The 27,715-nt window shown below is 46.8% G+C and overlaps 1 protein-coding gene across 1 annotated transcript; it reads right to left on the reverse strand.

The window, feature by feature from the left end:
- On the reverse strand, positions 1-27,594 carry LZTS3 (leucine zipper tumor suppressor family member 3). Its single transcript, XM_070948731.1, has 4 exons — positions 27,561-27,594; positions 5,529-5,973; positions 2,035-2,868; positions 1-820 (listed from the first exon to the last, which is right to left on the reverse strand). The coding sequence occupies exons 2-4, from the start codon at positions 5,946-5,948 to the stop codon at positions 98-100; spliced, it is 1,977 nt and encodes a 658-aa protein (XP_070804832.1). The 5' UTR covers positions 5,949-5,973; positions 27,561-27,594; the 3' UTR covers positions 1-97.
- Positions 27,595-27,715: the final 121 nt, after the last annotated feature.

The following is a 27,715-nucleotide window of genomic DNA, read 5'->3' on the forward strand; positions in this document are numbered from 1 at the left end:
TTACGTCACATATTCTACTTGGGAAGATCTCCAGCTGAATTACAGGCACCATAATTAGGAAAAAACATTGTCCTCCAAAATGCCTCGGTTCTTTTCCTTAGATTTCTGTGGACTCTATCCTTTCCAGTCTGGATGGAGTCCACGTTTTCTTTTCATCCGCGGTGTGGGAGAGGCTGTTGGCCTTGCTGGCCATCTCGTTCACCTTGTGCTCCAGGAGTTGGTTCTTCTGATACATCTCCACATAGTTCAACTGCAGTTGCTTCTGATACTTGATGACTTTCTCTTTCTCGTCTTGCCACGTGCAACGTTCCTCCTCGAAGTCCAAAATCTGCTGCTCCCGTAACTGGCGCTCCGCTTTCAACTCCGCCTGGAGCCTCTCCACTTCTCTCCTCAAGGCGTTGAGGTTCTCCTCGCTCTGCCGTTTCATCTTGGCCTCGTCGCTCTCGCAAGCCAAGGGGTCCCTCGCCGTGAGCTTCTCCGGGAGTTCCGAAGCGACGTGATTGGGGTGTCCTCCCAGGTGAGCCAAGGTCTGCTTCAAGTTGGAGACTTCCAGCTCACACTGGCTGAGCTTCTCCCTCAGCATCTGGACCTCCGCCATCTTGAGCTGCAGCTCATTCTCACAGAAGTCCAGGCTGACGCTTTTGGTGCTGTAGGAGTCCTTCAGAGTCATGAACTGCTCTTCTTTCTCTCGGAGGAAGCTCTTGCCTTCTTTGAGTTGGGTACGCAGCCCAACGATCTCGTTCAGCTTTTGGGACACGTCCGCTTGAGAATCCTTCAGCTGTTGCTTCAGCAGGGAGATCTCACCTGCCTTTTGGCACACCTGGATGAGAGAGAGAGAGATTCTCATGAGATCACATCTTAAACAAAGTCAGTTGCTGGGCAGGAGCCAATGTTGTCTCAAGAGCTGCACAGGAAATAAAACTGAGCCCTTTTGAAGTCCTACAGTCACCTGATAGATTGTCCCAAAGGACAATCTCAAGAGGAAAAAGGAAAGGGGAAAGAAAGGGAAAGAAGGGGAAAGGAAAGGAAGGGAAGGGAAGGAAAGAAGGAAAGGAAAGGAAAGAAGGAAAGGAAAGGAAAAAAGGAAAGGAAAAGAAAGGGAAGGGAAGAGGAAGGAAGGGAAGGGAAGGGAAGGGAAGGGAAGGGAAGGGAAGGGAAGGGAAGGGAAGGGAAGGAAAAGAAAGGAAAGGAAAGGAAAGGAAAGGAAAGGAAAGGAAAGGAAAGGAAAGGAAAGGAAAGGAAAGGAAAGGAAAGGAAAGGAAAGGAAAGGAAAGGAAAGAGGGAGGAAGGGAAGGAAAGGAAAGGAAACAAAAGGAAAGGAAAGAGGGAGGAAGGGAAGGAAAGGAAAGGAAGGGAAGGAGGTGGGAGAAAGGAAGGAAAAAGGAAAGGAAAGGAGGTAGGTGGGAGGAAGGAAAGGAAAGGAAAGGAAAGGAAAGGAAAGGAAAGGAAAGGAAAGGAAAGAGGTGGGAGGAAGGGTTAGGGTTAGGATTTGCAGTCTCCTTCCCCCAGGAGTGGGGTGGGAGTGGGGATTTTGCAGTATCCTTCTCCTGGAGTGGGGAGGAAATGGGGATTTTGCAGTATCCTTCTCCTGGAGTGGGGAGGAAATGGGGATTTTGCAGTATTCTTCTCCTGGAGTGGGGAGGAAATGGGGATTTTGCAGTATCCTTCTCCTGGAGTGGAGAGGAAATGGGGATTTTGCAGTATCCTTTCCCCAGGAGTGGGGAGGAAATGGGGATTTTGTAGTATCCTTCCCCTGGAGTGGATTGGGAGTGGAGATTTTGCAGTATCCTTCCCCTGCCACGCCCACCAAGCCACACCACACCACGCCCACCAAGCCACGCCCACAGAACCGGTAATAAAAAAATTAGAATTTCACCACTGGAGCACATGGTGCCTCAGGGTGGCCGAATGGATGGTCGGAAGTTGAGGACTCCCCGTACTTAGAAGAGGAAGGAGTAAAAGAAGACTCCTTTTTCACAAAACCACCCACACTTAGGAGGCCACTGTACGGTGTTGACCCTGGTTGACTCTCACCTCCCATTTGGTCTCTTCAATCTTGGGAAGAAAGTCAGCCTGCTCTTTTTTGAAAGCCACAAATTTCTTCTCCAGCTCTTCTCGCTGTTGAAGGAGCTGAGCGACGTCATCCTGGAGCTTCTTCTTCTCCTGCTGGAGCTTAAAAATCTGGAGCTGGAGAGTTTGTTGAGCTCGCTGGGCTTTCTTGGAGACCTGCTGGAGCTTGTTGGCGTAGTTCTGCCTCAGCTCGTCCATCTCCCGTTCCCAAATCTTTTGTTTCTCCTCAAAGACTTGGTAGATGGCCGCCTCGCTCTTGTCCAGATTCCTCCTCATCTGGAGGACTTCCTGTTCCTTCTCCCACAGGCGGTTCTCCAAGTCTTGGATGATGTCGTCCGTGGAAGGCGAGTGGAAAGGCATCGTTTCGTTGAGATGGTTGAGTCGGCTGAAGGAAGAGGTGCTCTTCGTGGAAGACCGGCCGCTGTCTGAGGTAGATATCCCGTTGTATCCCACAACGTTCTTCTCGCCGTAGGTGGTCCCGATGCGGTTGATGTGACTGGTGGACGCGCTCATGGGGCCCACGTGCTGGCTGTAGCCCGTGCCGTACGTGGGCAAGCTGGTTAAAGAGTTGCGGCCAGAATCGGAGAGACCAACTCCTGGGTTGGTAGTCCTGTTAAGGCTGGCCTTCTCCAGGCCGCTTTTGACCGGCGCAGGACTATTGCTGTGCGTGTGGTTTAAAGTCTTGCGGTTCTCGGTGGCGACGCCATTGTTCTGCGGTGGACACAGGTTTTGCATGGAATGGAAGTTTTTAGGAACAACTGGTTTAAAGGCTGAAGGTCTAACTAAGGGCTCAGTATTCTGAAAGGGAAAAGAAGAAGAAGACACCAAGTAAAACAGTTCAATTTATTTATCTATTTACCAATCTATCTATTTACCTACCTATCTATTTACCTATTTATCTATTTACCTACCTACCTATTTACCTACCTGTCTACCTACGTACCTGTCTACCTACCTACATGTCTACCAGTATCTATCATCTATCTCTACCTCCCTACCTCTATCAACTATCCATCATCCATCTATCTATCTATCTATCTATCTATCTATCTATCTATCTATCTATCATCTATCTATCTACCAATCTATCTCTTTACCTACCTATCTATTTACCTATTTACCTATTTATCTATTTACCTATTTACCTACCTGTCTACCTACGTACCTGTCTACCTACCTATCTACCTACGTACCAGTATCTATCATCTATCTATCTCTACCTCCCTACCTCTATCAACTATCCATCATCCATCTATCTATCTATCTATCTATCTATCTATCTATCTATCTATCTATCTATCTATCAATCTATCTCTTTACCTACCTATCTATTTACCTATCTATTTACCTACCTATTTACCTATTTATCTATTTACCTACCTGTCTACCTACGTACCTGTCTACCTACCTACCTACCTACCAGTATCTATCATCTATCTCTACCTCCCTACCTCTATCAACTATCCATCATCTATCTATCTATCTATCTATCTATCTATCTATCTATCTATCTATCTATCATCTATCTATCTATCTATCTATCTATCTATCTATCTATCTATCTATCATCTATCACATTTATTAAATTTATTTATTACATTTCCAGATAGACCTCGACTTAAAAGAGTTCTCATTTAGGGACTGTTCAAAGTTACAACAGCACTGGAAAAAAAGTGACATATGACCGTTTTTCACACTTACGACCATTGTGGCATCTTCATGGTCACGTGATCAAAATTCAGACGCTTGGCAACTGGCTCGTATTTATGACGGTTGCAATGTCCCCGGGGTTGCATGATCCCCTTTGCGACCTTCTGACAAGCAAAGTCAATGGGGAAGCCAGATTCGCTTAACAAATGTGTTGCTCACTTAACAATGGTTCGTTGAACAACTGTGGCAAGAAAGGTCGTAAAACAGGGCAAAACTCCCTTAACAGGTACCTCGTTGAGCAACGGAAATGTGAGGTTCAATTGTGGTCGTAAATCAAGGACAGCCTAAACCGGAAAGGCATGGAAGACAAGCACCATTCTTCCTAAAGCCTCCCATAGAGCCACTTGGAAACAAGTAAATTTAATAAATAAAGCAACATCTTAGGTCAGGGGTGGAGAATTGTGTCCCCTTTAGGACCTGTGGACTTCAACCCCCAGAATTCCTCAGCCAGCATGAGGAATGGTGGCCCTTTTATGACCTGTGGACTTCAACCCCCAGAATTCCTCAGCCGGCATGGGGAATGATGGCCCTTTTATGACTTGTGGACTTCAACTCCCAGAATTCCTCAGCCAGCATGAGGAATGGTGGCCCTTTTATGACCTGTGGACTTCAACCCCCAGAATTCCTCAGCCGGCATGGGGAATGATGGCCCTTTTATGACCTGTGGACTTCAACCCCCAGAATTCCTCAGCCGGCATGGGGAATGATGGCCCTTTTATGACCTGTGGACTTCAACCCCCAGAATTCCTCAGCCGGCATGGGGAATGATGGCCCTTTTATGACTTGTGGACTTCAACCCCCAGAATTCCTCAGCCGGCATGGGGAATGATGGCCCTTTTATGACCTGTGGACTTCAACCCCCAGAATTCCTCAGCCGGCATGGGGAATGATGGCCCTTTTATGACTTGTGGACTTCAACCCCCAGAATTCTTCAGCCAGCATGGGGAATGGTGGCCCTTTTATGACTTGTGGACTTCAACCCCCAGAATTCCTCAGTCGGCATGGGGAATGGTGGCCCTTTTATGACTTGTGGACTTCAACCCCCAGAATTCCTCAGTCGGCATGGGGAATGATGGCCCTTTTATGACCTGTGGACTTCAACCCCCAGAATTCCTCAGCCGGCATGGGGAATGATGGCCCTTTTATGACTTGTGGACTTCAACCCCCAGAATTCTTCAGCCAGCATGGGGAATGGTGGCCCTTTTATGACCTGTGGACTTCAACCCCCAGAATTCCTCAGCCGGCATGGGGAATGGTGGCCCTTTTATGACCTGTGGACTTCAACTCCCAGAATTCCTCAGCCGGCATGGGGAATGATGGCCCTTTTATGACTTGTGGACTTCAACCCCCAGAATTCCTCAGTCGGCATGGGGAATGATGGCCCTTTTATGACCTGTGGACTTCAACCCCCAGAATTCTTCAGCCAGCATGGGGAATGATGGCCCTTTTTTTAAAATTTGATTTATATGCCGCCCTTCTCCGGAGACTCAGGGCGGCTTAGAATTCCTCAGCCAGCATGAGGAATGATGGCCATTTTATGACCTGTGGACTTCAATTCCCAGAATTCCTCAGCCAGCATGGCTGTCTCAGGAACTCTGGGAGTTGAAGTCCACAAGTCCTAAAGGGGCCACCCCTATTAGGTTCTCTGTTGACTGGCACGGAACCAACCACCATCTTGAAGGCTGGACTAGAAGACCTCCAAAGTCCCTTCCAACTCTTCCGATTCTCATCTGAAGATGGACACCCACCTGGTCCAGTTTCCCAGAGACTGGCAATATCTTTGGTGGTTTATTGGCTTCTCTGTACTGGGGCAGCGGCGGAGGCATGTTCTTCTCGTTGTTGGCCGCCACGTTCCCACCAACATCGCTCTTTCCCTTCTCGCACTTGCGCAAGTCCCCGTTGATGTAGATGGAACCGGAGACCTTCTCCTCCCCGGCGTGACGCGTGGAGAGAGAGTAGCTACTCCGCGTCCCGTCCAGCGGCTGGTTGGTGTTCTGAGGCCTGGTGACCACCAGGCTCTTCACGCCAAAGTCTTTTTCGTGAGCGACGCCGCTGCCCACGCTGCTCTGCGAGGTGGATTCGGAGCTTCTGGGGTGGAAGGCATGGAAGGTCTCCTGGTTGTGGTAGCTGGCATCGCTCAGGATGGAGAGGGTCTCTAATTTGGCCATGGCAAAAGGTGGGAAGTCAGTGGCTCTGGAAGAAAGAGAAGAAAACAGCCCCACCCCCCAAAAAAAAGAGCATAGAGGGGGAAAAAAATGCTATTTTTTTCCCCCCATGCAGTAGTGAGCATTAAAGAAACACGGAGCCTGTAGCACAACCATCTGGGAGCTCTTAAAGTTAAGACTAGGAATAAGGATGAATCTCATTTTGGAAGAGAATATTTTCTCTTCCAAAACCAGAGGAGCCTGGTTTAGCTCAACAGACAGAAGCACTGTAATTTAACACCAGCTGTCTGCAATTAAAGTAAGATCGAATCTCCCCAGGCTCAAAGTTGACTCAGCCTTCCATCCTTTCTAAGGTAGGTAAAATGAGGACCCAGATTGTGGGGGCAATAAGCTGACTTTGTATAAAATATACAAAAGGATGAAGGCTTTTGCTTAACGCACTGTAAGCCGCCCTGAGTCTCCGGAGAAGGGCGGCATATAAATCAAATTTAAAAAAAAAATTTGTAGCTCAGGGGTTGAATTGTGGGATGCTTGATGCTTTCAGAGCTTGGTTGTTTTCTTGCAGACCATTTCATGATCCAGCTAGGGAACATCATCCGTGCTAGAAAAGAGTTGGGTTTGGGGAGAGGAGGAGGAGGAAAAGGAGGAGGAGGAGGGAGGGAGGGGTTCTTGGTGCTCTCTGAGCTTGGTAGGGTTTTTTTGCAGATGTTTCATGACCCAATTAAATAACATCATCAGTGCTAGAAGGGGGTGGGAAAGGAGGAGGAGGAGGAGGAGGAGGAGGAGGATTGTGGGGGGTTTTGGCGCTCTCTGAGCATGGTGCTTTCCTTGTAGACGTTTCATTACCCAACTAGATAACATTAAAAAGAGCCTTGGTGGCACAGCGGACTAAACTGCTGTTAAAGTAGCACTTAGCTGCCAGCTGCCTGCAATTACAGCAAGTTCGAATCTCACCAGGCTCAAGGTTGACTCAGCCTTCCATCCTTCCGAGGTAGGTAAAATGAGGACCCGGATTGTGGGGGCAATAAGATGACTTTGTATAAAAAAGAACACCGCTTGGGGGGGGGCACGAAAGCCCTACTAAGCAGGTATATACAAAAGTATGAAGGCTTTTGCTTAACGCATTGTAAGCCGCCCTGAGTTCCGGAAAAGGGCGGCATATAAATCGAACAAACAAATAAACAAATAAACAAATAAATAATCAGTGCTAGAAGAGAGTGGGGTGAGATCCCTGTTATATACAATTGTTTGCCATGCCAGTGTTGTGTTTATGTGTGTGTGTGTGTGAGTGTGTGTGTCTGATTTTCTCCTTGATAGTTCCTTGATTAGGGAGTTAGTTAATTAGGGAATTGCTTGATCAAGGAACTTTAATTCAAGAGTCCTCGGTGCTCTCTGTGCTTCGTTCTTTTCTTGCACATTTCATTATCCAACTAGGCAATATCATCAGTGCTGCAAGGGAATGGGGTTTGCAGAGAGGAGGAGGAGGAGGAGGAGAAGACTGTGGGGTCCTTAGTGCTCTCTGAGCTTGGTGGTTTTCTGGCAGACGTTTCATGATCCAAATAGGTAACGTCATCAGTGCTAGAAGGGAGTGGGGTTTGGGAATAGGAGGTGAAGAAGAGGAGTTGAAAAGAAGAGGAGGACTTCATGAGATCCTTTGCGTTCTCTGAGCTTGATGTGTTTGTTTTTTTTGCAGACGTTTAATGACCCAACTAGGTAACATCATCAGTGCTAGGAGGGAGTGGGGCTTGCAGAGAGGAGAAGGAAGGACAGGAGGAGGAGGAAGGGAAGAATGAGGAGGAGGAGAACTGTGCGGTCCTTGGTGCTCTCTTAGCTTGGTGGTTTTCTTGCAGATGTTTCATGACCCAACTAAATAACATCACCAGTGCTAGGAGGGAATGGGAGAGGAGGAGGAGGAGGAGGAGGAGGAGGAGGAGGAGGAGGAGGAAGAGGAAAATTGTGGGGTCCTTGGTGCTCTCTGAGCTTGGTGGTTTTCTTGCAGACGTTTCATCGCCCAACTAGGGAACATCTTCAGTGCTAAAAGGGAGTGGGGTTTGCAGAGAGGAGGAGGGGGAAGGGGAGGGGGAGGGGGGAAACTGTGGGGTCCTTGGTGCTCTCTGAGCTTGGTGTTTTTCTTGCAGACATTTCATGCCCCAACTAGGTAACATCATCAGTGCTAAAAGGGAGTGGAGATTGGGAGGAGGAGGAGGAGGAGGAGGAGGAGGAGGAGGAGGAGGAGGAGGAGGAGGAGGAGGAGGAGGAGGAGGAGGAGATGGGAGAACTGTGCGGTCCTTGGTGCTCTCTTAGCTTGGTGGTTTTCTTGCAGATGTTTCATGACCCAACTAAATAACATCACCAGTGCTAGGAGGGAATGGGAGAGGAGGAGGAGGAGGAGGAGGAGGAGGAGGAGGAAGAGGAGGAGGAAGAGGAAGAGGAAGAGGAGGAGGAGGAAAATTGTGGGGTCCTTCTGTGCTCTCTGAGCTTGATGATTTTCTCTCAGGCGTTTCATTACCCAACTAGATAGCATCATCAATGTTAGAAGGAGGGTGGTTGGCAGAGAGAAGGAGGTCTGTGAAGTCTATACTTGTCTCTGAGTGTGTTGGTTTTCTTGCAGACGTTTTGTTACCCAAGTAGATAACATCACCAGTGCTAGAAGGGAGTGGTATTTGCAGAGAGGAGGGGGAGGGGGAAAAGGGGGAGGGGGAAGAGGGAGGAGGAGGAGGAGAACTGTGGGGTCCTTGGTGCTCTCTGAACTTGGTGGTTTTCTTGGCAAACATTTTATTATTCATTTATCAGACTAGGTAACCTCATCACGTGCAAAACAGAAGAACAGAACAACAAGCCTTGTGCAAAACAAAGGCAGAAGGGAAAAAGTTAATGTGTGTTGTTGCATAGGTGGCTGAGCAAAGTTGCTTGGATTTTGGCTCCCAATGTACCCACAATCCATTCCAAGCGAGACCGCCCTTCAACAAACATTTACGGCCGCTTTAAAAACTGGACAGCAGTAACACCTGGCGATTCGGAGAGGTGTTACTTCTCCCACTTTCTAAAGGGTGAGAAAACTGCCTGGAAGGGAGACATTTCAGCAGCCAATGGAGATGCAAAGATGAGAAAAACACCCCTTCATTCTGTGTGCTGCCTCTCGTTTAGCTGTGAAAAGCCCAGGAATTGGATCACAGCAAACCCTGATCCTGAAGATGAAACTCAAAATACTTTGGCCACCTAATGAGAAGGAAAGACTCGCTGGAGAAGAGCCTAATGCTGGGAAAGATTGAGGGCAAAAGAAGAAGAGGACGGCAGAGAACGAGGTGGCTGGATGGAGTCACGGAAGCAGTTGGCGGGAGCTTCAATGGACTCCAGAGGATGGTAGAGGACAGGAAGGCCTGAAGGAACATGGTCCATAGAGTCGCAATGGGTTGGACACGACTTCACAACTAACAACAAAAATTCTTCAAGATGTTGTGGTCTGCCAGCAGCCTATGGAGCTGACAGCAGAGTCGGACAGTGAGGAGGCTGGGGATGACAATGGGCCAGTCCTGGAGTCTGGGGAAGGCCCCGACGAGGGCTCTGCGTCGGAGGCAGAGATGGGGCCAGGGCCATCTGGGAGCGATGTGTGGACTCCGGAGCCTCCAGAGGCTGACAGCAGAGAGGCAGAGGAACAGGAGGAGCCTGTTCCTAGTGCATGCATGCGAAGAGCTGCCAGAAAGCAAGAGCAACTAAAGCAAAAAGGACGACTCGGGAGTAAGGCCAAGAGATGATTGGTCCCTCCCAGAAATCTTAAAAGAGCAGCAAGGGCTCTTGGGATCTTTGTAGGAAAGCAACGTTGCTACATTTGTTTCTTGTCGGTGTCTCTTGCTTCTGTACTTTGTTGGGTTTTGCCAAGAAAAGCCTTTGGCAGGGTGCCAAAGAAGACAAAGGTTGGTGATAAGGCCGAAGGACTGTTTATGAAGGATTTGTTTTGGAATTAATTCGGACTAAGCTGAGAATGAAGTAATTCTCAGCTGTTCTAATAAAATATGTTTGTTTAGGACTGATTGTGTCTGGTAATAACTACTTGAGCCTAGGTCACAACACAAGGACAATTTTTTAAAAATACTGAATCTGGGTGGCAAATATCCAGCCATACACAAGAGGGCATGCTTTTCGGTATATAGTAAACCCCGCACCCAAAAGATAAAATATTTCCCCTAAAGGAGAAATGGGGGGAAAAAAATCTTAAGGGAGGCAGAAACCAGCCCGGGGGGGGGGGTCTCCCTGCCCCAAGCAGAAACTGAGGAGGTCAGCTTTTAGAAATGCAGATTTGGTAATCCGTTCAGAAAGATTGGGTCAGACGGAAACTCCAGATAAGCAGTTGAGCGAGCCAAAAGGGTTGAGGGGATTAGCTCCGACAAGCACCTAGGATTTGCATTTCCTCTTTTGCCTATAGAGTAGGGGTGTCAAACTCGATTTCATTGAGGGACGCATCAGGGTTATGTTTGACCGGGGGGGGGCGTGGCTAGGGTGGGTGTGGCCAGCTCAACATCACTCATTTGGGGGGGTGCGCGTGGGGCCTGAGCACTCTGCCAGTGAAAACGAGCTCCCGAGCTCTGTTTTCGGCTGTGACGGCTTCCTGCAACCCTCTGCCAGTGAAAATGGAGTCGGGAGGGCCGCATTTTCGCTGGCAGCTCATTTTCGCTGGCAGAGGCACCAGGGGCCAGTCTGTCGCTGGTTCCAGGGTGGCCCCATGGGCCAGATCTAGCCCATGGGCCTCGAGTTTGACACCCCTGCTGTAAGAGACAGCCATGACCCCATAGGAATCTGACTCTGATAACAGCCAATAGACTATTAAAGGATATGTTCCTGCTCAGGAACAGGAAGCTCTAATACAAAACCCAAATAAGGTATAAAAAACCAACCCACTCTCAACTCTATTTGGTCAGCTGCCCCAGAACCACATGCTGTTGGTGGTTCCGTTCACCACTAAACAGAATCTTCCTTTCCAGTCAGCCTCCATTTTATTTCCAGTGCCTTTCTCCCGGCTTGGACCTGAACCAGATGGATTTTCCTTCCAACAAGTATATTTACAACGGCACTGAAAAAAGTAACTTATGACCACCCCAGAAACATGCTGCTGTCACTGAAGTTTCTGGCTACTAAATAAACCGAGGCCTCCTTTCCAAAATGCAGCCTGCCTCCATTTTATTTCCAGCATCTGGCTTTGAACTGGGGTCAGAATTTTCTTCCAACACCATAACTTTTTCCTACCACCAGAGAAACCAGCACCAGAAATAACAGGTGTGAACTGTCAGCTCCAAACTTTCCTTTCAGGGCAGGTAATCCTCGACTTTCGACCACAATTCAGCCCCAAATTTCCGTTACTAAGCAAGACAGGTAGTTCTGTGAGTGGGGGCCCCATTTTACAATCTTTCATTGCTTTCTGTGGTTAAGGAATTCGCTGCGATTGTTAAGTTAATCACACCGTCGTTAAGTGAAACTGGCTTCCCCGTCGGCGATGCTTGTTCAGAAAGTCACCCCAAAAAAAGGGGGATCACGTGACCCCAGGACACCGCAACCGTCGTAAATATGAACCAGTTACCAAGTGTCTGAATTTCAATCACGTGGCCATAGGGACGTTGCAACGGTCATTAAGTGTGAAAAAAAATGGTCATGGGTCGCTTTCTTCAGCGACCTTGTAACTCTGACCAGTCACTAAATGAACTGTTGTAAGTCGAGGAACGCCTGTACCGTATAATAGTGCTTCTCAACCTTGCCAACTGGAAGACGGGGTGGACTTCCAACTCCCAGAATCCCCCCCCCCGCCAACATGCGTGGACTTTAATTCTCCAGCAAGCAATGCTCTAAGTTTGAAAAACACTGCGCTCGAAGATGATTCGCTAGACTCGCAGAGGACTAGCCTCTTGCTTGCTTTTTTTTAATTTGCTTGAACTGGATTAAAATCTTCACCAATTCGGCTAGATAAACCGCATCCTCTAAATCCGAGATCTGATTTCCTCCTGGGTGTTCAACTTGGCCATGACGGGATAGACGGATCATTCTAAGCAAAGCCATTCAGAAGGCCGATTTTTTCCTAATTCCAACGCAATTAAACTTTTAATAAAGTTTTTATGACTGCTTTTATCCAGAATGCTTTTTGTTTACTTTGGCTGAACCTGGGGAGGATTTACTCCACAAAACTCCACTAAACCAACAGTCAATATTTAACCAGCCCCTCCCCACTCCAAAGGCATTGGCTTTCCAAAAACCCATTAAGAGATTTATTTAAAAAAAAGAAAAAAAAAAGAAAAAAATGGTTTTCTTTTATTGATGCCAATCTCAGCGGCTCTTTCCGCAGGGAGGGATGCTGGAGGCTGAATTGGAGCTATTTGCTTTGCTAATTCTAGGTTCACGACCCCACTCCTTTCAAAATGTTCAAAGGAAACTCACATTTTCTTTTTGGCTAGATTATGGTGTATAGGTCAGTGATGGCTAACCTTTTTGCCATCACGTGCCAAAAGAGCCTTGGTAGTACAGTGATCTAAAGCACCCTGTTATTAAGACCAGCTGCCTGCAATTACTGCAGGTTCGAATCTCGCCAGGCTCAAGGTTGACTCAGCCTTCCATCCTTTCTAAGGTAGGTAAATTGAGGGCCAGTTGTGGGGACAATAAGATGATTTTGTATAAATATACAAAAGTATGAAGGCTATTGCTTAGCGCATTGTAAGCCACCCTGAGTCTCCGGAGAAGGGCGGCATATAAATCAAATTAAAAAAAAAAAATATTAAAGTGGGGGGAGCGTGGGGGGGGGTCATGCACGCGCGTGCCCACACCTAAAGTTCAATGCCCCCCTGCCCCGTCACACCACGCATGCGTGTGTGACCCCCCCCCGCGGTCCCCTCACTTTTGTCACGCAACGGCAAAAAGGTTACTGGTGGGCCTGGTAGGCCCGTTTTTCACCCTCCCCAGGCTCCAGAGCCTTTCTTGGAGCCTGGGGAGGGCGAAAACGGCTTCCCCCGCCATCCCAAGGCCCTCTGGAGGCCAGAAACGGCCCATTTCCCAACTTCTGGTGGTCCTGGAAGGCCCATTTTGTGCCCTCCCCAGGTTCCAGAGGCTTTCTTGGAGCCTGGAGAGGGTGAAAACTGTCTCCCCCCTCCCTCCCAGAGGCCCTCCAGAAGCCGGAAATAGCCCATTTCCTTACTTCCAGTGGGCCCGGAAGGCCGGAAAATCAGCTGGCCGGCGCACACATGTGCACTGGAGCTGAGCTCATTATTTTTAGGTAGTAAAACCTCATTATTCAGGTTAAATTGCCGCGTTGGCACTTTGCGATAAATAAGTGGGTTTTGGGCACTCGGTCTCTAAAAAGTTTGCCATCCACTGTCCTACACCATTTCAGACAAGTGACTATCCAGTCTCTTCTTAAAAACCTCCAACGATGAAGCACCCACAACTTCTGGTGGCATGCTGTTCCACCGGTTAATTGTCCTCGCTGTTAGGAAGTTTCTCCTTAATTCCAGGTTGCTTCTCTCCTTGGTTAGTTTCCATCCGTTGCTTCTTGTCCTGCCCACTGGTGCTTTGGAGAATAATTTGACCCCCTCTTCTTTGGGGTAACCCCTCAAATACTGGAATACTAATATTATGCCCCCTCCCCAGTCCTTCTTTTCTCTAAAGTAGCCAAACCCAACTCCTTCAACCGTTCTTCGTAGGTTTTTTATTTATTTATCTCATTTATAACTCATTTATCCCCACCCCACCCCAAGGCCTGATTTGAATAACTTTGAAGAAGTTGAACGAGTCCCCAGAATTGTATAATTTTATTTATTTTTAAATGATGCACCAGTGAGTTTGGGAGTTCCTAAACCCTCCATTAGCAGCACAGGGGGGGGAAAGGGGCGAGAAAAGAAAACACAGAGAATTGCTTGTGTCTTTTCCGAGCCAATAATGAGATAATTGTAGGGTTTTCTTGTCTGGAAAACAATATTGCAGTTTCTGGCTTGCATCGCCCATGGGTGGAAGACAAAGGACAATTAAGACTGACACTGATTGAAACAAACAACTATGCAATAGTTAACAATGGCAGAAAAGCAAAATCGCTCTTCCTTGTCCTCAGTTTCCCCTGTCCTTACATCCATGTTAAATTCGACCATGTAGGTCCTGGAAAATATATATATATATATATATATATTCTGAGATCAGAACGTGCCTATCCTGAGAACAATTTTTAAAATCTGATTTATTTTTTATTCTGCCTTTTCTTATTTTGATAAATAACTCCAAAGCTAATTAATCCTGCTTTCTCCTTCTATTTTCCCCACAACAATCCTGTGAGGTGGGTTGGACTAAGAGAGTCACCCAGCTGCCTTTCATGCCTAAGGCGGGACTAGAACTCAGTGTCCTCTGGTGATTGGTCCAAAGTTACACCCAATGCCTAAGACGGAACTAAAATTCACAATTCCCTGCTGATTGGCCCAAAGTCACCCAGCTGGCTTTCATGCCTAAGGTGGGACTAGAACTCACTGTCTCCTGGTGATTGGCCCAAAGTCACCCAGCTAGCTTTCATGCCTAGGGTGGAACTAGCAGTCTCCAGGTAATTAACCCAAGTTACTCAGCCAGCTTTCATGCCTAAGGCGAAACTAGAACTCACCATCTCCTGGTGATTGGCCCAAAATCACCCAGCCAGCTTTCATGCCTAAGGCGAAACTAGAACTCACCATCTCCTGGTGATTGGCCCCAAATCACCCAGCCAGCTTTCATGCCTAAGGTGAAACTAGAACTCACCATCTCCTAGTGATTGGCCCAAAATCACCCAGCCAGCTTTCATGCCTAAGGTGAAACTAGAACTCACCATCTCCTAGTGATTGGCCCAAAATCACCCAGCCAGCTTTCATGCCTAGGGCGAAACTAGAACTCTCCATCTCCTAGTGATTGGCCCAAAATCACCCAGCCAGCTTTCATGCCTAAGGTGAAACTAGAACTCACCATCTCCTGGTGACTGGCCCAAAATCACCCAGCCAGCTTTCATGCCTAGGGCGAAACTAGAACTCACCGTCCCCTAGTGATTGGCCCAAAATCACCCAGCCAGCTTTCATGCCTAGGGCGAAACTAGAACTCACCATCTCCTAGTGATTGGCCCAAAATCACCCAGCCAGCTTTCATGCCTAAGGCGAAACTAGAACTCACCATCTCCTGGTGATTGGCCCAAAATCACCCAGCTAGCTTTCATGCCTAAGGCGAAACTAGAACTCACCATCTCCTGGTGACTGGCCCAAAATCACCCAGCCGGCTTTCATACCTAGGGCGAAACTAGAACTCACAGCCTCCTGGTTTCTCGCCTAATGCTTTAACCACTAGCCCAAACTCTCTCTCCTATTAACATCCTATTGATTGAGCTATTGATTGAGCTAATTTGGGCAAATGACTTTCGACTGGGAGCCACCCCCGAGTTTCTTATAAGATGGGGCAGCTATATAAATGTTTTCAATAAAACGAAATAAAAAAGAACAAAATGCACAGCTGATCTTAGAATGCAGAGAAATGGCAGGGTACCCCTTTAGCCAATCAGAACTCCCTTTGGCTGACCAATAGGCTTGCGCAAACGGTCAGTCAGGGCCCACCTGTCAGATTACATTGTTCCTGGTCGTAATTTAATTTAATTTAATTTAATTAATTAAATTTATATGCCGCCCCTCTCCGAAGACTCAGGGCGGCTCACAATACATTTTAAAAAATCATTATAAAAAACCATTGAAAAATTAAAAACATTAAAAACTCATTCACACCATCCATGGCCGGACCTCGCCAGATCACAAGAGCGAGATCAACGGCTCTAGGCCTGCCGGAAAAACCAGGTCTTCACCGCTTTCCGGAAGGCCAATAGGGTGGGGATGGTCCGGACCTCAGGAGGTAACTGGTTCCAGAGAGCCGGGGCAGCCACAGAGAAGGCCCTCCCCTGCGGGCCCGCCAGCCGGCATTGTTTAGCTGACGGGACCCTGAGGAGACCAACTCTGTGGGATTTTACCGGTCGCTGGGAGCTATGCGGTAGAAGGCGGTTTCAAAGATAACCTGGCCCTGAGCCATGTAGGGCTTTAAAGGTAATAACCAACACCTTGAATTGTGACTGGAGACCAATGGGGAGCTAATGCAGCTCGCGGAGAATTGGTGTAATGTGGGTGTAACTAGGTGCACCCACGACAGCTCGCGCGGCTGCGTTCTGGATCAACTGTAGTCTCCGAACACTTTTCAAGGGTAGCTCCATGTAGAGCGAGGATCAGTTGTAAATCCATTTTCCCAGGGCCACTGAAACTTTGAATGGTCTCCAAATCCATGCTTGTTAAGTAAATGACTTCCTGTTTGACATCAGCCTCCTTTCCACAACAGGTCCTATTGTGTAAAAGTGTAGAATCTTTGTACGCGAGAGTGCAAGGCAAGGAGCGGCTTACGGAATATCAATTCTGGGAACGAAGTAAGGGAAGAGTTTGACGTAGCTGCTTAAACAGCCAGAGAAAAATCAGGCCATTATTATTATTATTATTATTATTATTATTATTATTATTATTATTATTATTATTATTTATTGGTTAATCTTTAGTGAGATTCACAGCCTTTGAGGCTGGTTAATAGCTCAGCAGCTCGAGTCCTAACCAAGGACCTAGGAACTGCTAAGGTATCGTCGGAGGATGTAAGCTGTTCCGAGTAAGGTGGTTTTTTGGAGAGTCAAAATGTTCAAGTCCGGCAAATTTAGGATTTCTAAATTATTATTATTATTATTATTATTATTATTATTATTATTATTATTATTATTATTATTATTATTATTGGCAAGAAGTGTGAAAAAAGACAAGAAAGATTTAAGATCAGGTTGCCCTGGGAAGGTATGAGAAAATTGGAAAGGGGGAGGCTGAGTCAAGCGAGAATTCCCACAAATTGCCTTAGATGAGAGAAAATGACTTAGATCCGTGATGGCGAACCTATGGCACATGTGGCCTTGCCTGTTTGTCTTCTGGATTTCTGGCCCGCATGTGCGCATAACAATCAGCTGTCCTTCCCGCGTGCAGCAGTGCCGAAAACTGGTGTGGTCATGAGCGCCAGATAGCTGATCGTCAGGTGTGCATGCATGCCAGAACCCGGAAATTCAGCTTTTCCAGAATGCAATCTCTTTGTGCGCAACAGTGCCGAAAACTAACCTGTGTATACACGCCAGCCAGCTGATCGTCAGGCGTGCATGCACACTAGAACCCGGAAGTTCGGCTTTTCCAGAGTGCAATCTCTTTGCGCGCAGCAGTGCCGAAAACCAACCTGTGTATGCATGCCAGCCAGCTGATCGTCAGGCGTGCATGCACACTAGAACCCGGAAGTTCGGCTTTCCCAGAGTGCAATCCCTTTGCGCGCAGCAGTGTCGAAAACCAACCTGTGTATGCACGCCAACCAGCTGATCGTCAGGCGTGCATGCACACTAGAACCCGGAAGTTCGGCTTTTCCGGAGTGCAATCCCTTTGCATCATTTTTTGACAATGATTTTTGACAATCAGCCAGCTGATCGTCAGGCGTGCATGCACACTAGAACCTGGAAGTTCGGCTTTTCCGGAGTGCGGCCCAGACGAGCGCTCGCGCACGCGACGTTTCCATGTGAGTGCCGAAAAGGTTCGCCATCACTGACTTAGAGGAATGAATGGAAGAGGAAACTCAACAAATTTGCAAATGAGCCCAAACTGGTAGGAATAGTAGCCAACACCCCAAAAGGCAAGCTCAGGATCCCAAAGGATTTTGACAAAGTTGAACGAGGGGGCCTTATCCAATAAATCGAATTTGAATGTGGAGAAAAGCAAGATTTTACACCTGGGAAGGTGTAAAGTACGGATTAGGAGAAACCTGGCTCAAAAACAGTCGCTGTGAGAGGGACCTTGGGAGTCCTAGTAAACGGTCGCTTAAATACGAGCTAGCTGTGTGGGGCAGCAGCCAAAAAAAGCTAATATGATCCTTGGTTGTATAAACAAGAGGTACAGAATCAAAATCACGTGAAGTGTTAGTACCGCTTTATAAAGGCTTAGTAAAGCCACACCTAGAGTACTGCATCCAGTTTTGGTCACCACGTTACAAAAAAAAGAGGTTGAGACTTTGGCAAAAGTGCAGAGAAGAGCAACTAAGATGATTTAAAGGCCCGGAGACGAAAACGTATAAAGAACAGTTGCAGGAATTGGGTTTGACTAGTCTAGGGAAGTCTAGGTCGTAAATTGAGGATTGCTTGTACCGAATTGGGGGAATGCCCAGCCAATGGCGGAATCTGAATTCACTTAACAACCGTGGAGGTAAAAGGTTATAAAATCCAGAATGTTTCACTGAATGGCCGCCTCGCCGGGCAACCAAAATTCCGATCTCAATTGAGGTCGTAAATCGAGGACTATTTATACCAAATTGGGGGAATGCCCAGCCAAAATGGCGGAATGTGAATTCACTTAACAACCATGGGGGGGGGAAGGTTATCAAATCCAGAATGTTTCACTGAATGGCCGCCTCGCCGGGCAACCGAAATTCCGATCTCAATTGAGGTCGTAAATCGAGGACTATTTATACCAAATTGGGGGAATGCCCAGCCAAAATGGCGGAATCTGAATTCACTTAACAACCATGGGGGGGGGGAAAGGTTATCAAATCCAGAATGTTTCACTGAATGGCCGCCTCGCCGGGCAACCGAAATTCCGATCTCAATTGAGGTCGTAAACCGAGGACTATTTATACCAAATTGGGGGAATGCCCAGCCAAAATGGCGAAATGTGAATTCACTTAACAACCAGAGCAATTCATTTAACAACCGGAGGGGGGGAGAAGGTTGTAAAATCGAGAGTGTCTCACTGAACAGCCGCCTCGCTGGGCAACCGAAATTCCCCTCTCAATTGAGGCCGTAAGTCGAGAACTACCTGTCCCGAATTGGGGGAATGCCCAGGTCACGGTAGAAATTCCTTTCTATTTGGTTCTTTGTTTTTATTTCACGGCGTTCCTGGTCTCCTTCGGCTTAAACCGAACCAGGAACAAAAGCAGAGAATGGCCCAGCGCCAAAAAAAGGAATATTTCGGCATCAAAGGCATCGTTCTTTGATCGGTTCCTGCCAGAAAAATCGGGCTCGGCTCCAGCCGGTTTCGCAAAGCTTCGGGTGTCACGGGAAGATAAAGGGAGCATTGTAACTCTGCCGTATTTGATGTCGCCCCCAGAAACGAATAATCTTTAAAAAAAATAAAAAATACAGGTTCACCTGCCTAGTTTTTTTCTCCTGAAAGGGCCTCCTTTTATGCAGGTGGTCCCCGATTTACGACCACAATAATCTAAAAAAAATTAAAAATAGGTTCACCTGCCTAGTTTTTTTCTCCTGAAAGGGCCTCCTTTTATGCAGGTGGTCCCCGATTTACGACCACAATAATCTAAAAAAAATTAAAAATAGGTTCACCTGCCTAGTTTTTTTCTCCTGAAAGGGCCTCCTTTTATGCAGGTGGTCCCCGATTTACGACCACAATAATCTAAAAAAAATTAAAAATAGGTTCACCTGCCTAGTTTTTTTCTCCTGAAAGGGCCTCCTTTTATGCAGGTGGTCCCCGACCTACGACCACAATAATCTAAAAAAAAATAAAAAATAGGTTCACCTACCTAGTTTTTTCTCCTGAAAGGGCCTCCTTTTATGCAGGTGGTCCCCGACCTACGACCACAATAATCTAAAAAACAATTAAAAATAGGTTCACCTGCCTAGTTTTTTCTCCTGAAAGGGCCTCCTTTTATGCAGGTGGTCCCCGACGTACGACCACAATAATCTAAAAAACAATTAAAAATAGGTTCACCTGCCTAGTTTTTTCTCCTGAAAGGGCCTCCTTTTATGCAGGTGGTCCCCGACGTACGACCACAATAATCTAAAAAACAATTAAAAATAGGTTCACCTGCCTAGTTTTTTCTCCTGAAAGGGCCTCCTTTTATGCAGGTGGTCCTCGACCTACGACCACAATAATCTAAAAAAAATAAAAAATAGATTCACCTGCCTAGTTTTTTCTCCTGAAAAGGCCCGCTTTTATGCAGGTGGTCCTCGACCTACGACCACAATAATCTAAAAAAAATAAAAAATAGATTCACCTGCCTACATTTTTCTCCTGAAAAGGCCCGCTTTTATGCAGGTGGTCCTCGACCTACGACCACAATAATCTAAAAAAAATAAAAAATAGATTCACCTGCCTAGCTTTTTCTCCTGAAAAGGCCCGCTTTTATGCAGGTGGTCCTCGACCTACGACCACAATAATCTAAAAAAAATAAAAAATAGATTCACCTGCCTACATTTTTCTCCTGAAAAGGCCCGCTTTTATGCAGGTGGTCCTCGACCTACGACCACAATAATCTAAAAAAAATAAAAAATAGATTCACCTGCCTACATTTTTCTCCTGAAAAGGCCCGCTTTTATGCAAGTGGTCCTCGACCTACGACCACAATAATCTAAAAAAAATAAAAAAATAGGTTCACCTGCCTAGTTTTTTTCTCCTGAAAGGGCCTCCTTTTATGCAGGTGGTTCCCGATTTACGACCACAATAATCTAAAAAAATAAAATAAAAAAATAGGTTCACCTGCCTACATTTTTCTCCTGAAAGGGCCCCCTTTTATGCTGGTGGTCCCCGACTTACGACCACAACGGAGCCAACGTTCCTGTGGTTAAGTGAGGCATTTGTTAAGTTTTGCGTTTTGCCTCATATTACCATTCTTGCTTTAGTTGTTAAGTGAATCGTACCAGTGGTTAATAACACCGTTGTTAAGTGAATCTGGCTTCCCCATTGACTTTGCTTGTCAGGAGGTCGCAAAGCGAGATGACGTGACCCTGGGACACCGCGTATGATTGTCATAAATACAGGTAGTCCTTGATTTACATCAGTTCATTTAGTGACCAAAGTTACAACGGCACTGAAAAAAGTGACTTGGGTGCATTTTCCACACTTACGACCATTGTAGCATCCCCAGGGTCACATGATCGACATTCAGACGTTTGGCCACTGGCTCATAGTTATGACGGTCGCAGTGTACCGGGGTCATGTGACTCCCTATTGCGACCTTCTGACAAGCCAAGTCAAAGGGGAAGCCAGATTCAATTAACACAACTGTGTTCCTATTTGTATTGTGGTGTGTTTTACAACGGCTTTGCCAAAAATGAGCATTTACTCCCCGTCTGGGGCCCTATCGTCCCACAGCAAACCCTTGGTTCGCTTAACAACCAGGACACTCGCTTAACGACCATGGCCTTGGCTTAACGGTCACTACAGAAAAGATAAAAAAATCAGCCACGCGGATGACCTGATTTACCACGAAAAACTGTGATGGGCAGGCTCCATTACGGTCACAAGTCAAGGACCGTCTTGTATTCAAGTCTAGCCCATCCCACACAATGCAAGAATGGGTGCGATCTAAGTTGTTCCAGCAAAGAGAGAGCCGGATCAGTCTACTGGTTAAGGCGCCAGGATAGAAAGCAGGAGACAGTGAGTTCTAGTGCTACCTTATGCATGAAAGCCAGCTGGGTGACTTTGGGCCAATCCCCAGGAGACAGTGAGTTCTAGTCCCGCCTCAGGCATCAAAGCCAATTGAGTAACTTTCTATCAATCACCAGGAGACGGTGAGTTCTAGTCCCAGTTTAAGCATGAAAACTGGCTGGGTGACATTGGATCAATCACCAGGAGACGGTGAGTTCTAGTCCTGCCTTATGCATGAAAGCCAATTGGGTAACTTTGGGCCAATCACCAGGAAACAGTGAGTTCTAGTCCTGGCTTAGGCATGAAAGCCGGCTGGGTGACTTTGGGCCAATCACCAGGAGACGGTGAGTTCTAGTCCCGGTTTAGGCATGAAAGCCAGTTGGGTGACTTTGGGCCAGTCATCAGGAGATGGTGAGTTCTAGTCCTGCCTTATGCATGAAAGCCAATTGGGTAACTTTGGGCCAATCACCAGGAGACAGTGAGTTCTAGTCCCGCCTCAGGCATGAAAGCCGGCTGGGTGACTTTGGGCCAATCACCAGGAGACGGTGAGTTCTAGTCCCGGCTTAGGCATGAAAGCCAGTTGGGTGACTTTGGGCCAATCACCAGGAGACTGTGAGTTCTAGTCCCGGTTTAGGCATGAAAGCCAGTTAGGTGACTTTGCTCTGCAATTGCTCGCTTAGCAACATCAATGCTGGCCTCAATTGTGGTCATAAATCAAGGACTACCTATACACAATTTGTGATTTCAGGTTCTCTTCCCTGGTGAGGGGCTGTCGCCAATAAATCGTAGCATTTTCCCTTCTTGGTGCCAGACCAGGAGGGCGTGGGTGGGAACTGAATTGCTGCCCTTGAAAATATTTATACCTAGTTAATGACAAATCGGCCTTGTGTTCCCTTGTGTTGCATTTCTTAAAGAGGGCGCAAACTTTGCACATTCGTACAAATGCAAAATGTGGCTTTTCCTTCTCTCTCAGGAGCCGGGATTTGGGATATGCGCTTAATTTTGCTTCCTAGCCTCAGTTTCCCGTTGTTTTGTTACTAATAACCTATCTTAGTTATTTATTTATTTATTTACAAATAAATCAAGGCGGCAAACAGATCCAACCCGCCTTCTTCCACCTATTTTCCTCACCATTATTTATTTATTTATTTTATTTATTTATTTGTTTAAATTTCTATACCGCCCTTCTCCAATATAGGACTCAGGGCGGTGAACAGCCAAAGTAAAAACAAGACATACATACAAAACATACAAAATCTAAAAAACTGATTAAAATAATTAAATATCTTGGCCATAATTAAAACTGTTCCAATTTAAAATCAATTTAAAATTTGACTCAAGCCAGCCCAGCTAGTTGAAATAAATGGGTTTTCAGGGCCCGACGAAAGATCCGGAGGTCTGTTATTGTACGTAACTCTGGGGGGAGGTTGTTCCAGAGGGTGGGCGCCACCACAGAGAAGGCTCTCCCCCTGGGGGTCGCCAGCCGACATTGTCTGGCACCCTGAGGAGGCCCTCTCTGTGGGAGCAAACTGGCCGGTGGGAGGCTATTGGTGGCAGAAGGCGGTCTCGTAAGTACCCCGGCCCTAAGCCATGGAGCGCTTTAAAGGTGGTCACCAACACCTTGAAGCGCACCCGGAAGACCACCGGGAGCCAGTGCAGCTCGCGCAGGAGAGGTGTCACATGGGAGCGCTTCGTCGCCCCCATAATCCCCCGCGCGGCCGCGTTCTGGACCAGCTGGAGCCTCCGGGTGTACCCCAGGGGGAGCCCCATGTAGAGAGCGTTGCAGTAGTCCAGGCGGGAAGTGACGAGTGCCTGAGTGACTGTGCGTAAGGAGTCCCGATCTAGAAAGGCAAACCTGTGAGGTGAGTTGGGCTGAGGATGAGGAGCTAATCCAAATTCACCCAACCAGCTTTCATGCATAAGGCAGGATTAGAACTCACCATCTCCTGGGGATTGTTGGCCCAAAGTCACCCAATTTTTTCATTTCTTTTATTTTGCAATTTGTTTTTTCCCAGAGAAAAATTTCCAGGGAAAAAAATGGAAGACTACAGGAACCATTTGCACCACTCAGGTGACCCCGAGGTCACAGAGAAACCTCCAAGGGCTTCCAGGAACCTCTAAAAAGGATGCAAATGACCAGCTGTCTGCAAAGAATATCAATCCTTCCATTCCCAACCATCCTATCAGAGCCGAAGAAGCTTCTTGGATGAGAAGCGAAATGTCTTCAAAGAAAAACCAAGGAAGTCCAGTTGCCTCCTGAAAAAAGCATCTTTAGGACAACCATGACCTGAATGGCTGAGAATCTCCATAAATATTTTCCTTTCCTTTCCTTTTTTCCTTTCTTTTCCTTTCCTTTCCTTTTCTCCTTCTTTCCTTTCCTTTTTTCCTTTCCTTTCCTTTCCTTTCCTCCTTTCCTTTTTTTTTCTTTTAATTTACATGCCGCCCTTCTCCGGAGACTCAGGGCGGCTTACAATGCGTTAAGCAATAGCCTTCATACTTTTGTATATTTATACAAAGTCCGCTTATTGCCCCCACAAACTGGGTCCTCAATTTACCTACCTTTGAAAGGATGGAAGGCTGAGTCAACCTTGAGCCTGGTGGGATTTGAACTTGCAGTAATTGCAAGTAGCAGATGTTAATAACAGTGCTTTAGTCCACTGTACTATAGGCTCTTAAGCCTGTACAGGCTCTTTTCTCCTTTCCTTTCCTTTCCTTTCCTTCTTTCCCTTTCCTTTCCTTCTTTCCCTTCCCTTCCCTTCCCTTCCTTTCCTTCTTTCCTTTCCTTTCCTTTCCTTTCCTTTCCTTTCCTTTCCTTTCCTTTCCCCAAAAGTGCCTTTTCAAGAGGCAGCTGGAATTTCTTGCTTTTCTTTGAAGACATTTTGCTCCTCATCTAAAAAGCTTCTTCAGCTCTGACTGGATGGAAGAGAACGGAAGCTTCTTAGATGAGAAGCTGAAGAAGCTTCTTGGATGAGAAGCGAAACTTCTTCAAAGAAAAAACAAACAAACCAGAAAGTCCAATTGCCTCCTGAAAAAGCACCTTTGGGAGAAAATCATGACCGGGATGACGGAGAATCTCTAACAGACGTTTTGCTGTAAACTGCACAGAGTCGCCGTGAGTGAAACGGGCAGCCGTAAAAATTTTCTTCATAACGAATAAATAAACAAACATCCTTTCTTTTCTCCAATGGCTTTCCTTCTGTTTTGTGCACATCGCTGTCAGGGCGCCTGATGCAATTGTTTATCGTCTTCTCTCAGCTCTCCTTTGGGATCCTTTGGGATCCAAGTCAACACTCCACCCTCCGAAGCCAGGTCCCTAACCGGTGACTTCATTCCGCGGCTCTGGTGCCAGATCGGTCGATCCTTTGCAAGCCGAACCCTCAAGCAGCTCATTCAAATCAACTTCAAGGCCTGACATCTGTGAGCACCACATTATAAAATTTCTATAGAAATCCTGCGGCACCCGGAAGATAGCATAGATAATACTCTAGAACGGTTCAGGTTCTAGATTCCTGTCCCTTTTGAATGTCCCGTTTTTATGTAGCCGAATACTTGTGTCAAGTTTTATGAAGTTTGGGAGAGTTTATAACTATTTGTAGACCTGCTGTGTAAGGGGATAACACATAAGGTATTTTTGATATACCGTATTTTTCGGAGTATAAAATGGACCTTTTCCCCCCCTAAAAGTGGGTGGAAATTTAGGTGCATCTTATAGACCAGGGGTCAGCAACCTGAAGCTCTGGAGCCACATGTGGCTCTTTCACCCCTCTGTTGTGGCTCCCTGTCACTCAAAATATGCATCACAACCGTCAATGTGCGATACCCACCGGCACATGGTTTATTATTGAGCTTTTCAACCCCTGGTAGGCCAACCATGGATAAATCCAAGAAAGGAAGAGTTTCAGAAGAAAACAGAACGTTTAATTCAACTACATATGCAAGTTTTGTGGCCGCTCAAGAAATAGTCAGGCACAAGAAGGATTTTGTGGCTCCCGGTGTTTTTTTTTCTGTGGGAAATGGGTCCAAATGGCTCTTTGAGTGTTTAAGGTTGCAGAGCCCTGTTATATTTTTATTTATTTTATTTATTTTCTTAGATTTCTATGCCGCCCTTCTCCCGTAGGACTCAGGGCGGCTCACAGAATAAAAACATATAACAATAAATAGAACTAAAAACATCCAAATGTAAAAACCCCCAACAACTAAAATCTCATAGCAGATCAGGGAATTTGCTGAAAAAGCCATGTCTTCAGTTCAGCGCGGAAAGCACGGAGGTCGGGGACCGTCCGAAGGCCAGTGGGTAATTCATTCCAGAGGGTCGATGCGGCCACCGAGAACGCCCTCATCCTGGAGGCCACCAGCCGACATTGTCTGGCCGATGGCACCCGGAGGAGGGCAGTCCTATGTGACCGCACTGGGCGGTGGGAGGCCAGTAGGAGGTGGTCCTGCAAGTACCCCGGGCCCATGCCATGTAGGGCTTTATAGGTCAAGACCAGCCCCTTGAAGCGGATCCGAAGGGCCACCGGTAACCAGTGCAGCTCGCGCAGGAGAGGTGTTACACGGGAGTAACGGGAGGCTCCCGTAACAACCCGCGCGGCCGCATTCTGGACCAGTTGAAGCCTCCGGGTGCACCCCAAGGGCAGCCCCATGTGGAGGGCATTGCAGTAATCCATTGTTATAGACCAAATACGGGCGTTTTTGGGCTCCCGAACTCTCCCCGTGTTGCATTTTCACCCTCCCAGATCCCCCCAGGAGCATTCTGCAGTGCTTTGCACAGCCTGTTTTCACCAAAATGCACCCGTTTTTGCTTCTGGGGGCCGGGGAGGATGAAAATGCGATGCACGGAGGCCAAAATCATTTTTTTCTTGTTTTCCTACTGTAAATTTAGGTGCGTCTTCTAGTCTGAAAAATACGGTATATATCAGCATTTAGCCAGAGTGGGCTTTTTACGCTGAGTATTAATATGAACGATATATTTGTTATTTTTTTAGACACATTTTTTGTTTTAATTTTTACTATTAGTGTCAGAGGATTGTCAGCTTGTGTCTTCTTCTTTTTTTTTTTTCTTCTCTTTTTTGTATTCTAACTTTGGCAAAAAAAAGAAGAAAACCCTTCACTCATTTAAGCTGCCTCTGCTTTGCAAAACTGCCCGAGAGTTTCTAGAAAATAAACCCAAAAAAGAGAAGCCACAATTGTCCAACTTCACACCAAACCGGAATAAAGACTGAGCCTCTGGTCAGGTTCTCAAAAAAAAAAAAAAAAAAACCAGCTGAAATTCTTCTGCAGGCCAAGAGCCGTTGTTCAAAAACCAAGAGTTGCTCAAAGCATGCGCAGAGTGCCAGCCAAGCCGACTGCCACCCTCCCAAATGCATCCGATATAAACAGCCTGCCGGAGAGCCATTTTTAAACAATGACCCACAGTTGCAATTATTCTGTTTTTCCTACAACGAATTTGTCCCTCCGGAGTTTATTTTCTCCGAAGAGAAACAGTCAAGGCTGGCTTTAAGAACCCAAATAAAGTTATTTTTAAGCTCCGCTCCGCATGCCATTCCAAGTGGAACATTCAATCGTTGTTTATTTCAAGATAATTCGCTCTCTGCCTTCATAGTTGGCATTCTTGGCTTGGGCTCACCCAGTACCTTTGCCCACACTTAAGTAAATATACACTCTCGAATCAATTAATCAGGATTTTTCCGCTGTATACACACACACACACACACACACACACACACACACACACACACACACACAAATCCCAAACTCACCCCAAGAGACGAGTGCAGAAAACCTCACTCAATCTAAACGGGGTGTGGGCTGAATCTTGGGCTTGAACGGGTTGTGCGAACGCAACCCGAGCTTTTGATTCCTGGACTCACATATGGGTTTGCAAATCCAGGCAAGGCTCAGCAAAACAATCTTAATGCTACGAGAAATTTAGCCAGGAAACACGGGAGGGGGAAAAAAAAGACACTTACCTACCCAAAATCAGAATTTTCAAAGCAGGTGGAGGGGATGAAAGACATCTCCCCACCCCCACGTTCTTTGAAAGCCCCCTGCTCCTCAAATCATCTTCCAAAGAAGCTTGTCTTCTTGCAAAAGCCCGTTGAACACAAAGAACGACGCAGGACATTTTGGGAAAACAAAACTTAATTTTTCTCCGGAACCTTACCTGGATGTTCCAGGAGGTTTTCTTCATATAACTCCCACCAAACACTCGGGTTGAAGGGGCTTCCTCGCCTCGTAGGCACTCTGGAGAAAGAGAGAAAAAAGAAAAGCAGACGCTAATACTTGGAGGAAGTCCGTCCATCACCTGTCCGCTCAACT

The sequence above is a fragment of the Pituophis catenifer genome, unplaced genomic scaffold (genome assembly GCF_029215685.1).
Source record: "Pituophis catenifer annectens isolate HBS135680 unplaced genomic scaffold, rPitCat1.0.hap2 SCAF_8, whole genome shotgun sequence".
NCBI classification, from domain to species: domain Eukaryota; kingdom Metazoa; phylum Chordata; class Lepidosauria; order Squamata; family Colubridae; genus Pituophis; species Pituophis catenifer.